Source organism: Mustela putorius, unplaced genomic scaffold (genome assembly GCF_011764305.1).
Source record: "Mustela putorius furo isolate JIRA1106 unplaced genomic scaffold, ASM1176430v1.1 tig00003845_pilon_pilon_pilon, whole genome shotgun sequence".
In the NCBI taxonomy this organism is placed as follows: Eukaryota; Metazoa; Chordata; class Mammalia; order Carnivora; family Mustelidae; genus Mustela; species Mustela putorius.
Window position 1 is genome coordinate 41200719 of NW_025421998.1, and position 14665 is coordinate 41215383.

At 36.6% G+C, this 14665-nt stretch overlaps 1 protein-coding gene across 1 annotated transcript in view; it reads left to right on the forward strand.

Moving 5' to 3' along the window:
• Positions 1 to 14665, forward strand: part of GLCCI1 (glucocorticoid induced 1) — a 129380-nt gene that overhangs the window by 96844 nt on the left and 17871 nt on the right. Inside the window, exons 5-7 of the mRNA XM_045089726.1 lie at positions 6140 to 6253; positions 11013 to 11165; positions 14016 to 14226. Coding sequence (XP_044945661.1) covers positions 6140 to 6253; positions 11013 to 11165; positions 14016 to 14226 — 478 coding nt within the window. The remainder of the gene's footprint in view (positions 1 to 6139; positions 6254 to 11012; positions 11166 to 14015; positions 14227 to 14665) is intronic.

The following is a 14665-nucleotide window of genomic DNA, read 5'->3' on the forward strand; positions in this document are numbered from 1 at the left end:
TCACATCTTGCAATATCTTCAACATTAAGAAAGGAAGTTACTTTGCAAGTGGTTGAGATTATGAGCTAATACACAGTGACTGGTAATTACTTGCAGTTGAACATTAACATAGAATTACTTCCAGACGCATTGGTAGGTAATAGAAAGAGGTTATAAATTAAAGGCTAGAGGACTGGGTCTGCCACTTACTAGCTGAGTTACCTTACATCAGTTACTTTATTTTTGAGAATGTGTCCTCATCTATAAAGTAAATATAATAATACGGGATCAAGCAGGTTTATGAACTAAATCTTTTTTAAATGTTAATTGGTGTTATTTACATGCTCTGTTGACAAATATGCTTTACTGGTGGCTATAAATATAATTCTGTGTTAAGACTTACATGTATAAAAGTCCCAAAGCTAGCTATATCTGTGAGGATGAGTTTGTGTGTGGGAGTATCTCTATTCCTGGGTTAGTGGGTTTGTGTGCGTCTGCACATGCAGACTAAGGCATGTCTGTGGGCATGCACTCAGGTGACCTATCTGTGTTTGTTCGTTATGGATGTTTGTGCGTGCATATGCCCGTGTTCATTTCATGGGGCTGAATGAATAACAATTAGTTTTTTAGGGTTCGCCTATTGGCGCTTTAAAAAAAAACAGGAAAATAACTCAAATTATTCATATTTATGGAAAGATTATAAGAAGTTTTAGATTTTTATTTTTGATGTTAGATTAGGCACTATTGCATGTTAAATTTCTTTGAACACTGACAGGGATAAATTTGTTTTTAGACTGCAGAACCTTTGTTTTGAGACACTTGATCTTTATAAACACTAAAGTTTGTCACATACTCCTTTTGTTCGTATAAAAGGGAATGGCAGCTTGAAGTTCATGACTTCTCAAACTGTATTTACAGAAAAAATGCTGGGTTATTATCTTTTATATTTGTTTCAGGGTTTTCTTTTTGTTAGTTTAGCTGTTGTCACATTTTTCTAGGGTTTTGTTGTCTCCTGTAAGTTATTAACTTGTTTCTTTAGTCAGTACAGAATAATGGTTAGGAGGGCAAACTCTGGAATTCTACTTCCTAAGTTCAAATATTGGTTTCACCACTTAACTGTGTGACTTTGAGTAAGCTTTTTAACCTTCTGCCTCAGTTTCCCTTGCCTATAAAATGGGGATGATTACAGTACCTATTTCATGTGCTTTTATTTAAAAACGAATGAGATAATTTACATAAAAATTTACAGAAAAGCAAGTGGCATAGTGCCTCCTTCCTTATTTTAAAACTAGCTCTCTCCTCATTTTTTTCTTCTCCTGAAGTCCCAGGACTCTGCTTCCTTTCCTACTGCTAGCTTTTAGTCCTTTGGACTTAAGATTTCTCATTTCCCTGACCTACTCTGGAGTAGAATTCATTGTGAGAAATCTTTCTCTCCCTTTCAGTGTCTGAGGCGAAGGTACTCCACCAGTCTTTTGAGGCTGAGTTTTGTTTTATTTTGTTTTTAAATTTCAACAATAGTGGGGAAAACTAACAGGATAGAAATAGCAAATGAATAGGGATGATGTTAATTAGGTTTACAAAAATTTACAATAAAATGGTATTCCTAGTTCTCAGATTTTAAGTGGGGCCAGTCTCGGATTTTTCTTCATCTAGTTTCACAAATGTTTTAGTCAGTTCTTTGTGTTTATGCTAATTCTTCTCTCTACACTTATTATTTCTTCTTTGTGACCCAGGGTCACTTATTCCCTGGCTTTTTTAAACTTTGGAGCTCATGTGCTTGAAATCCCTTTCATGTTTAAAGAGGTTCCTCTCTCCTTCCCTCTCAATATTTTTTTCTTTCAGCTTCACTGAGCTATAATGGACCTATAACTTTGTGTAGGTTTAAGGTATAGAGTGTACTGATTTGATAGATGGATATACTTACCACCGTAAGCTTAGTTAACACAACTGTCACCTCACATAATTACAGTTGTTTTATGTGTAGTGAGAACTTTTAAGATCTATTCCCCTAGCAACTTTCAAATTGCTGTACGGCGTTGTTAACTATAGTCACCATGCTGTATGTTCTATTCCAGAACGTATGCTCGTAACTGCCAGTTTGTATGCTTTGACCCTATTGCCCATTTCCTATCCACCATCCCATCTTTGGCGACCTGCTCTTTGTTTCTATGAATTTTTTTTTTTGAGGTTCACATATAAATGAGATCAAACTGTATTTTTCATTGGCCGATTTATTTTACTTAGCAGAATACCCTCAAGGTCCATACTTAATTTTTTCCCTAAGGTTACAGAGTAGCTAATGGAATATTTAGAAACACAAAGTCAGATAGCTATATCTATAGTTTAACTTAAAAAATCGAGTCAGTGAAACGTAATGTTCCCTTTGTAAATGAGGTTGTGTGGGCATTTCAGCATAGTGACTGGGGTGGGTAGATGCCCTGAAGTGGGGACTTCTGTGCAACGTGATGGAATGTGAGCCTACAGAGGCTGTCTCGGGCAGAGCTTCAGAGCTGTGGATGAGGTAGGATGGGTTGTGTATATATATGTGTATGTGTATGCCCCTTCCTCCCAGAGACAACTTTTTGTCTACTTTCTACTGGTTCTAAAGTCAACTCTGCACTGGATTCGGATGGCTGTGGGCTCTTAAGCATCCAAGGAAAAAGAGAAGGGAAATTCTAGGCAAAACTATGGAAGATGAGAGTGTTGGCCATTGTTATGTAGGCCTGCTCCTCTTCTGAATGTGCTTGTAACCAGTGATTGTAACCAGCACTTTGTTGTGAAGCAAAGGATGACTTAGGGGGCCTTGCTTTCATGTTACATAGTTCTTGACAAAATTTATAATCTGAATATATATGATTGGAAAGATGGCTCCCTTTTATCCTAATCTCTGCTGAATCAAAAACAGTGTAGCTATATAATATTTCAGAAATGAACAGTATTACGTGAAAACTGTAAGGTTGCATAGTTGAACTGGGTATTCCAGGCAAAGTAAGGTGTATACTGTGATGGGTGCTTTTTGTTTTCAGGCTTTTGTTAAAGGCTATTAAGAACAAAAACTTTCCTGGCTTACTTTGATGTTTTTAGGCCTTAAAAAAATAGAGTGATTAGAATTGATCAGTTCTCAATTTATTTTAGTTTGTTTATTTTTGAAGATTATTTTTAAAAATGAAAAATTATAAATTGCCTTGATTAATCTCTAGGGATTATGGGCTCTTCTGTACAAGCTCTTGCCAGTTTTGAAACAACACTGAAACATCATTAGTATTCAGAAAACACTATTTTATACCCTCTATCCTAATTAAATGACTTGTACAACTTGAAATCCTGTTTATTTTTTATCATAGAAAATAATCTATCTTGATTTACAGTGATTACCTACTAATTTTGATTCCTGTTCTCATGAAAATTAATGCTCTCCAGAAGAAAATTATGTCATTTCAATAGAGCAGGGAACACAAAGATTAACATATATAATCTTATTTTTATATATTTGCAACAACATTGTATGAGAGGTCCATTAGCTACAAAAGAGCTTTAAAAAATTGAAGGAATAAAAAAAAAAAACCACACACACTCCCCTAAAAAACAAAAAACAAGTGAAGGAATCTAAGGATCATAATATAAAAGAAAAGACATAGGGACGCCTGGGTGGTTGAGTTTGTTAAGCCGCTGTCTTTGGCTCAGATCTTGATAAGCCGTTGCCATCAGCTCAGGTCCTGATCCCAGGGTCCTTATCAGGCTCTCTGCCTCTGCCTACCATTCTGCCTGCTTGTGCTCTTTCTCTCTCTCACAAATTAATAAATAAAATCTAGGAAAAAAAAAAGAAAGTACATAAACCATTCCATTGTTTAGGTGCTTTTTTACTTCCATGCTTCTATTGGCCATATGTGAAAAATGATTTTTTCTAGCAACCTATATACTTTAACCCCTTGAGCATTTGTAGGTTTTAGTAGCAACTGTCTATTTTGCTTCTTATTGCCATGGTTATCCAAGGTAAGTACTTAGCTAATATTAAAATACAATGTATTTTTGCTTTAGGTCTTTGAGGAAATCAGTTTATTTTGCAGACTTTACTTTTTGTTTACACTTGGCCTAATAAATAGGTAAATATAAAACTGGGCTCACTATAGGTATTCAAGGAATAACTGTTAGTTGATTAGTGTCATCTTTCCTACAAAGAAAATAATGCCAATATTAAGTAACCTCCCCAAATTGCCAATTATTCCCTTATAAAATTCTCAGGAATATTTTACTCCTGGTCTGGCTATTTAAAGCAGATTATACATCATCTAAAATATATGAGTTTTTTTGAGTTTCAGCCAGGTTGGTGTTTAGTATAAATTGTTTCTGTTTGAAATGTACCTTCTGGCAATACTTATGTTCCAGTTTTAAGCTTATATTTAATTTGAAAAAAATTTATTCTGCCACAATAAGTTCTAAGGAAGATGTCCTAAAGTGCTGTGAAGGCATGATAGAATCCTTTGTCTGCTAAATGTTGCCATCGTAGGCTATACACAGTTGGAGATGGGTCTGGTGGTTGCATTTCTGTAACCTCAAACACTCTGGACCAAGGACTCCCAAATGCTGATGCATAGGGAGATGCATAGGGAGATGCAAATACAGAACCACAAAAACCGGTCTGGGACAGGCACAGGGTTCTGTGTTGGTCAGGACTTAGAGTTTGGTGGGGGTGGAGGGTGGTTTGTTATTCTGTTTTTTGTTTTGTTTTTAGTTTTTAGTTTTAGTTTCCTGGATGATTCCAAGAGAGAGGCACCTGTAAATACAGAGATCTTCAGTTGAGCACATGTTCTCTTTGGGGGCATATCTCAAAAAAGAACAGCCCCATGAGTTTGAAAGGCCCTCCTTGGGTGCCTGGGTGACTTAGTGGGTTAAAGCCTCTGCCTTCAGCTCAGGTCGTGATCCCTGGATCCTGGGATCGAGCCCCACATCGGTCCTGGATTGAGCCCTGCATCTCTCTCTCTGCCTGCCTCTCTGCCTACCTGGGATCTCTGTCTGTCAAATAAATAAAATCTTTAAAAAAAAAAAAAAGAAAGAAAGAAACAGTAGAGTGGTGATAACTACCAGAAGCTGGAGGGTAGAGGAAATTGGGGTTGTTCAAGAGATACACACTTCCAGTTATAAGATGTATAAGTTCTAAGGATCTAATGTATAGCATTTTGATTATACTTAATAATATGGTATTGTATATTTAAAAGCCGCTAAAAGAGTAAATCTTGACTGTTCTCACCACAAAAAAAGAAATGGTAATTATGGGATGGGGTAGAGGTATTAACTAATGCTATGGTGGCATCGTTTTGCAAATAGGTATCAGATCAACATGTTCGATGCCTTTAAACTTCCACAATACTGTAGGTCAAAATTATATCTCAGTAGAGCTGGAAAGTAAAATAAAAATTGAGTGACTATGAGGAATATATAGTAAGATATTCAATGCTAGTAAGTTGCTAACGCTAAACACTTTGATTTTCCTCACTACCAAAAGATTTACAATTTTGAAGTGTTTAGTAATTAATAAGGTAGGTGCATTTTGTTTATATAAGATGGGAACTTGGAAACTAGTGTGGTCTCTGTATTAATATTGGCTTTGACTTTCAATTGGCATGTGAAATACTGGTTTTTTGCTTTATAAAAAGTGTTTAAAGAAGAAGATATTCTTGGTGTACAAAGGTACAATCTGAAATAATGAGGAGAAATTTAGTCTATATCTTTACCAGAACACTATTTAAATTGTACAAGTGAAGCATATATAGCCTATTTTAGACAATAAATTTAGTTGACATATTAGTTTCAGTTGGACAACATAGTTATTCAACATTTATATACATTATGAAATGATTACCACCACAAGTCTAGTTACCTTCTGTCACCAAACATAGTTATTACAATATTATTGACTGTATTCCCTATGCTGTACTTTACATCCCTGTGACTTATTGTTTAACTGGTAGTCTGCACCTTTTATTTTCAGTAGTTTTAATCCTAGGAACTTGGAAGAGTAAGTCTTTGCAGTGAAATATTATCTCTTTTTGAGACCTGTGAGGAAGAAATGATTTATTAGTATCTGAAAATTAAAATAAGAAGTATTTAAAAACTGGTATTCACTTCTGTTCTTATTTCTTCTCCCCTCTCCCCAAAACAGATTGCCAAACTGAGGCAGCAACTACAACGTAGTAAACAGAGTAGTCGGCACAGTAAGGAGAAAGATCGTCAGTCACCTCTTCATGGCAACCATATAACAATCAATCACACTCAGGTAGGCTAATTTCTTGTCCACATGTGAATAATTCCTTTTAAAGGGTTCATTTTAAAGGGGGTAATCCATTATTTTAGGATTAAAAATGAATAATATAAATCCCTAGCTCTACTAAATTATTACTAGTAGTTAAACTGTTGCAAGAAGTTTTTTTGCCCCTCCATATATATAATTTTCTTTTAATAATAGACATAACAAAGTGTAGTCGATTCAAGGATGACTGAAACTAAAATCCTAGCTTGTTCACTTATTAAGGAACTATAGGCATTATCTTATTTAATCTTCCTGATAGTACTTTAAGCTATCTATATTTCTTTATATATATTTACCCCTGTTTACGTAGGAAGATATTGAGGATTAGAGTTCTGTTGAGGGTCTCCCCCAACCCCATCCTCCCAGGAACATGTACTTCCAATGGAATAAGTTTGGGAAATGCTGTTCTAGACCAGATTCACTCAAAATATTGATATAAATTTTAGTAAATCAAATACAGTAGTATAGAAAAAGAAACCCAAGTAGTGAATCAAAGCAGATCTAATCAGGGTGTTTCAGAAACACAAGGGTGATTCAGCATTAAGAAAGGTGTTAGTTTGGTTAATTGCATCAGAAGGTCAGAGTAGATGCTGAACAACACTTGATAAAAACTCAGTATTCCTATGTGACAAAATCTTAGTAACTAAAAATAGGACACTTCCTATGTGACTAACTGCAAGTGTAGTGAGATCCTAACAATAAAATATTGGAAGCATTTCTGTTAAAATAAAAATCAAGTCATAGATGCCCATAATTATTGATATTACTTGCTAGTGGTTTAGAAGCTTTGAGCAGAGCAGTAAGAAAAAGAAATAGTTTTCGTTATCCGTATATGATATGATTATATTTAGAAAATCAAAGTGAATGAACTAAACCATTAAAACCAACAGGAGAGCTAATACCAAGTGTTGGTGAGGATGTGGGCCAACTAAAACAGACATTTGTTGCTAATGGGAACACGAAATGGTACCACCACTTTGGAAAACAGTTTGGCATTTTTCTTAAAATGTTAAATACTCATATACTGATCATAGAGCCCCCAAATTCTACTCTTTGTTATCTAGCCGCAAGAAATAAAAACATATGTCCATACTAAGACTTTTACATCAGTATTCATGAAGGTATTATTTATAAGAGTCAAAAAATGGAAATAAGTATTAACTGGTGAATGGGTAAAACATTTCATAACATTCATGCAGTACCACTCAACAGTAGAAAATAAGGAACTACTGATACAACAAGAACATGGTTGAATCTCAAACACCATGCTGAAAGAAGTCAGAAGCAGAAGACAACACACTGTATGATTCGTTATGTTAAATTCTGGAAAAGGCAATATTGTAGAGACAGTAAGATTTCTTTTCTTAATCTGGTAGAAATAATATATTATTTTTACTCTGTTTATTTCAAGTGCCTTTTCTATAAGAGCCCAATGCATTATAGAAGAGCTATTGACTTGCTGACTTAACAAAAAAGACTGAGGCAAATGTTCTTCATTTACATTGAATTTTTGACATTGTGGTTATGTGCAAAAATAATTATCTGCCAGACATACTGAAATATTTGTAGTAGGTAAGGTATCAAGTCTAGAATGTGCCTCAAAATAATCAAGAACGGGGCACCTGGGTGGTCAGTGTATTAAAGCCTGTGCCTTCGGCTCAGGTTATGATCCCAGGATCCTGGGATCGAGCCCTGCATTGGGCTCTCTGCTCAGCAGGGAACCTGCTTCCTCCTCTCTCTCTGCCTACTTGTGATCTCTGTCTGTCAAATAAAGAAATAAAATCTTAAAAATAAAATAATCAAGAACAGAAGAAAAATGGATATTTAGATGAAGCAAGATTGGCAGATATTGGTAATTTTTGAAGCTGGATGATGTGCACCTGAGGGGTCATTATGGTATGGCATTTAATTATGCTTATGATTATAATTTTTCATAACAGAAAGAAAAAACTGAAAACTTAGTGAGATGATTAGATAAAATATAAACATAAAAATCAGTACTTTTCTCTTATGTGAATGAAGGTAAACCATGTACTCTCTACATAGAATACTTCCGACACCAAATGTGTGGGAGGTTTTCCCATACCATTTGCCAACTCTCCAGATACTAACTGAGCGTCTTATAATTCAATTATATCACTAAATACTTGGAGTTGGCAGAGACCCCACAGTTTAAGGGCTCAGCCCTATAAGACTGCTCACCCTGCCTTAAGATGCCAGTGACAAGTCCCAGATTGTCATCTGTACTTCTGACCATCTGGCTATAAGGAAGGAATTCCCAACAACCACTTCAGGTTCAGTCATTTGCTAGAATGGCTCACAGAACTCAGGGAATCACTTATGTGTACTGCTTTATTGTAAGGGATATAATAAAGAATGCAGACAAACAGTTCGATAAAGAGGGTACATAGGGCAAGGTCTGAAGAGGTCCCAAGTTCAGGGGCTTCTCCCTCTATGGAGTTGGGGTGTGCCACCCTTTTGGCATGTGGATACGTGTTCACCCACCTGGAAGTTCTCTGAACCCATAGAGACTTTTGTGAAGGTTTCATCAAGTCACATGATCCATTATTAACTCCATTTCCAGCCCCTCCGCCCTCTTTAGGGGATGATGTGTGGGCCTGGAAGTTCCAAGCTTAAAATCAAGCTTGATCTTTCTGTTGACTGGCTCCCATCCTGAAGCTACCCAGGAGCCTGTCAAGAGTCACCTCTTGAGAAGAGAAGACTCTTCCTTCTATCGCCCAGGAAATCCCAAGGCATTTAGGAGCTCTGTGTCCTGTCCCAGGGTCAGAAACCAAATATCGGAATCAAAGTTGCCCCTAGCATACTTATCACTTAGGAAATTACAAGAATTTTAGGAAATGTTTGTCAAGAACCAGGACAGACACCAAATATATGTTACTTGTTATGTTACAATTCTCAATAACATGTTAGTTTATGTAAGAAAAATATACAATGCCTAGAATTTGACATAAAAGAAATATGCAAATCATAAGACTTTATTGAGTATATGGGGTGCCTAGGTGGCTCAGTCATTAAGTGTCTGCCTTCGGCTCAGGTCATGATCCCAGGGTCCTGGGATTGAGCCCAGCATCCGGCTCCCTGCTTGGCGGGAAGCCCGCTTCTCCCTCTCCTACTTCCCCTGCTTGTGTTCCCTCTCTTGCTGAGTTTCTCTGTCAAATAAATAAACAAATAAAATCTTAAAAAAAAAAAAAAAAGACTTGAGTATAGGAAATAGAAAACCAAGACCTAAATGAGAAATCTCAACACATTTATGCACGGGAAGAGAAGACTCAATATTTTTCAAATAGCAGTTTACCTGAAACTAATGTGCAGGTTGAGTTCCAAAGGAAATTCAAAAGGATTTGTTTTGTTACTTGAAAAGTTGTTCTGAAAGGTCATATGGAAAACTGATGCCAATTAATAGAAAAGGAAATTTGGAAAGGCTTTTCTTATAAGATACCAACATGTATTATAGAATAGCAATTAAAGTGAAGCTCTGTATAGCGATTATCTGTTAAGGAAACGAAATCAGAACCAAATCAAATATAGAAATCCATAAGGAAATCAAATATAGAATCATAAATGTTGGCAGTTTGAATATTGGGTGGCAAAAAACACACTACCTCACACCATACACAAAAATAAATCATGATAGGTTAAATATTAAATATGAAAAACCATAAAAGTACTGAAAGATATCTGGTACGAAAGTTAGCACACATGTATACCAAAGAGCTACAACTTCAGTATGAAAACCTCTCGTGCGTCAGTAACAAAGGGCATTAGCAGGCAGTGGTTCACAGATGGCAGAAGCACAGCGCTGAGCATAGGAAATATTCATGTGTTAATCAGTGATTAGCAGTCCACCTCATTATGAATCATACATATCAACTTTAATCCTTCAGAGCAAGAGACCAGATATTATTTTTATTTTTACCTTGTTCATCTTTGTTTTTCATACTTCCTTTCTGTGGTAGAAGCTCCTTGAGCATCGAAAGGCTTGTCTTGCTCTTAACTCTGGAGAACAAACAGATGGTTACCAGAGGGGAGTATGTCGGGGGATGGCTGAAACAGGTGATAGGGATGAGGAGTACACTTCCCATGATGAGCATTTTGGTACCCCCTGTGACAGCTGGGAGAGGTGGTTAATTCTTGAGAACTCCTCCAAAAGACTTTTGAAAACAACCTTACAGTTGGTAAGTGAATGTTACTGAACTGAACATGATATGCTATTGCCACACTGTTTAATAATCCATAAAGTTTTCTTAAATGGTTGACAAAATGGAAATGAAAAATACTAGAAGGTAATTGTAATAGTGAAGGAAACGAATCTTTTAAACACACACACAGAGCTGTCCAGTAAAGCCACATGATACATATAACTGACATGATTTCATCTATGCTTTTTTGGCAAAAATAGCAAAGGGAAAAAGAAAACAATGCAGAAGAGTCTGTCTGCTCTCCTACCGAAATAGTGTATACTTATACCATTATACCTCTACACTTCAGGGTAAAGGATTATTTTGATTGTAGCCTTTTTACCTTCCTTACTCTAGGATCTGAATTTCTGTATGTGAATCTGAATTTATAAATTGTATTTGAAATGTTGAAATAACTCTCCTTACTTGAGTTGCCATTTTCAGATTTACCATGCTTTTCAGTTCTTGATTTCTTGGGGTTTTTTGACCACAAGTAATTTTACACTACCTTATCTTATGTTTTGTAGGCCACTGGATCAAGATCAGTCCCCATGCCGCTGTCAAATATAGCAGTGCCAAAATCTTCCGTTTCACGTGTGCCCTGCAATGTAGAAGGGATAAGTCCTGAATTAGAAAAGGTATTCATTAAAGAAAATAATGGGAAGGAGGAAGTGTCCAAGGTAAGGTTCCATGGGATGTTGGAATCCCTTTTTTTCCTTTAATATTCAGAACTGTCTCTAAAGCCCTTTTTTTGGTAACAGCTTTGTTAGCTGTAATTCACGTACCATGCAATTTACCCATGTGAAATGTACAACTCAGTGGTTTGTTGGGTTTCTTTTAGTATATTCCCAGTTGTGCAACCATCACCACAATCAATTTTATAGCATTTTCATCACCCCAGAAAGAAACTCTGTATCTTTTAGCAATCATCCCTCATTTCCTTCCAGTACCTCCAGCTGTAGGCAGCTACTAATCTCCTTTCTTGATCTACAGCTTTGCCCTTTCTAGACATTTCACATAAATGGAATCCTGCAATACATGGCCTTTTGTAACTGACTGTTTTCATTTAGCATAATGATTTTAAGGTTCAGCCATGTTGTAAGATTTCAGTACTTCATTCCTTTTTATTGTCAAATACTCAATTGTGTGGATTTTGTTTAGCTAGTCATCAATTGGGGAACATGATCTTGTTCCCACTTTTTGGCTATCATGTATAATGCTGCTATGAAATTCATATACAAGATTTCATGCGAACATGTTTTCATTTCTCTTGGGTATATACCTAGTTGTGGAATGGGTGGTTTGGTAGCTGTTTGGTGAACCTTTTGAGAAACTGCCAGACTATTTTCCAGAGTGTCTGCACTACACCATTTACTTGAGTGAAGGTTCCAGTTTCTCCATCTTCACCCATACTTGTATTTCTGCCTTTTTTATTGTAGCCATCCTAGTGGGTGTGGGTGTGGGCATCTTCTCATGGTGTGGCTATGTGTTTCCTGAAGGCTAATAATATTAAGCATCTTTTGTGTGCTATTGGCCATTTGTATCTCTTCTTTGGAAATTAGATCATTTGCCCTATTTTAAAACTGGATTATTTGTCTTTTTATTGTTGAATTGTAGAAATTCTTTATGAGGTTTAGTCTCTTTATTAGATGTATGATTTGCTCTCCCATTCTGAGGGTTGTCTTTCACTCTTTACTTTATTGATGCTGTCCTTTGAAACAAATACTTTGTCAGTATTGACAAAGCTTGATACATTGTTTTTCTTCATTTTTTTTTCTTCCTTTTTAAACAATTTTATTTATTTATTTGAAAGAGCAAGTGTGCACAGGCAGGGGGAGGGGCCACGGGAGAGGGAGAAGCAGACTCCCCGCTGAGCAGGGAGCCCTATGTGGGCTACATCCAAGGACCTGGAGATCATGATCTGAGCCAAAGGCAGATGCTTAACTGGCTGAGCCAGCCAGGACCCCTATTGTTTTTCTTTTGTTGTTTGTATATTTGATGTCATATTTAAGAAACCATTGCCTAATCTAGGGTCACAATGATACTTGTGTTTTCTTCTAAGAGTTTTTTAGTTTAACCTTTCCTTATGGTTAGGTCATTGAGCCATTTTGGATTTTACAAAAATGCTTTATAAATTACCTCTGTCCCAGAAAAGAAATCTGGACTCTACTGTGTGTGAACCTGTATTTTGACCACATCTTAAATGTGTACTCAACAAAAGAAAACATCAAATAGCCTTTGACTTAACTACCCCTGTGATTTTTTTTTGGGGGGGGGGGACCAAAATAATTATTTAATTTATGTCAAATGTGTGTCTTTTCTTTAAGTAATGTGCAGGTTTTAAAACTGATTTAATTTCAAAATCTAAACAGTTCAAATTTATATTTAGAAAATTAAAAAGTAAGACTTCCTTTCAACTCTCTGTATTGCCTAGCATTGTGAGAAGTATCTTGTATATCTTTCCTGATATGTGTGTGTATTCTAATATCTAGTGAATCATTGTCTGAACGTACCATAACTTAGAAGTCCCCTGTTGATGGGCATTTGGATTGTTTTCAGTTTTTGTCATCACAAGCAGTAATACATGTAGAAAACATATACTCTTAAAGACAATTTTCCGGCAGTGAAATTGCTGGGTCAGAGCATTTGTATGTTTTAAATTTTGAAGAATATTGCTAAAATTATCCTCCCAAAAAGTTGTTCATATGTTTATGGCTGCAGCAGTTGGGAGAGTCCACTGTGACAGAAACTCTGATGCCTTGTAATCAGCATGATGTCAGAAGCACTAAACTGTAGGTCCTTTATTTGTAAGGATGTTGGAATAATGAGCTCTAAGGTCTTTTGGGTCTAAAATATATGTTTCTGTGATTATAGTTTCATTTCCGTTTTTTATTTTTGCCACTCAGAATAGTGTATTAGAAGAACCAAGTGGAATTATGAGTAGTCCTACATAGGTGGATATACCAAAATAGTAGAATTGTTTTAAATTATATTAACATCCTTTATGGAATAGTAATAGAATCAATCTCCTTTTTGGAAACTTTGGGTAATCTGTAGAGGAAATGGAAAACATGGTTCTGTTCTGATGTCTAAAAAATTAAAGAATGAACAGAAAAATCTATACCTGCAGGAATGCAATTTTACTTTTCTTACTAGCATATCAGAGTAACTTCTTGCAGTTTAATCACTTCGTTCAGCGCATGTTTTTTGGATGTCTGCCATGTGCCAGACACCGTGGTAGGTGTTGGGGACAGTGTTGGAAAAAGCCCCTCCCCTGGAGGGGGATCTATAGATGTGCTAATCTATAGATGCATACAGAGAGTTACGGAATTGGTAAAACAGCTTATCCTTAGTAGTTGGAAGTAAATTTTTGGTTCGGTGGAGACAATGTGCAGAAAACAGGACATAAAACTGGTGTCTTTTAATCTCTGAAAAATCATCTGTGGTGATATGGTTGTGGAAGGTGAAAACCAAGGCCCTGCTGTGTTCCTCTGTAGACATCACACATGTGATGGTTGTTTCTCTTCCAGCCCTTGGAGATCCCGGACGGTCGAAGAGCCCCACTCCCTGCTCACTACCGGAGCAGCAGCACTCGCAGCATCGACACTCAGACCCCCTCTGTGCAGGAGCGCAGCAGTAGCTGTAGCAGCCATTCACCCTGTGTCTCCCCATTTTGTCCCCCCGAGTCCCAGGATGGGAGCCCTTGTTCAACAGAAGATTTACTCTATGATCGTGATAAAGGTGAGAAGGAAATCATCCACTTAGATAGAGGGTTCCTTGTAAGGCCTTGCTCATTATACTTTCTTTGTCTTAGACCATTACATCCCTTTATTTTCTTTTGTGGAATGGTGGGATTGTGAAGGAGTGGTCAATCTAGGTTCGTTCATTGGTTTCCCGTACCCCCTTCTTTGTGGCTTTCACAAACATCTTCCATAAATGTGTCAGAGAAGCACAGCGCATGGTTCTAACAGCTGATGAAAGCTCTCAAATGGAGTGCATACAGCTTTACATCCTAGAACACACAAGGTTTTCCTTGGTATTGTCCGAGCTAATGATGATTATGGTTGAGTTTATACTGTGCATGCCTAAAGGTCGATTTTATAATCAGAGTGACTGAGGAGGAAGTAATTTCTAGATATTCTGTTGGAAGGATGATATATTTTTAACCAAGTAGGTAAAG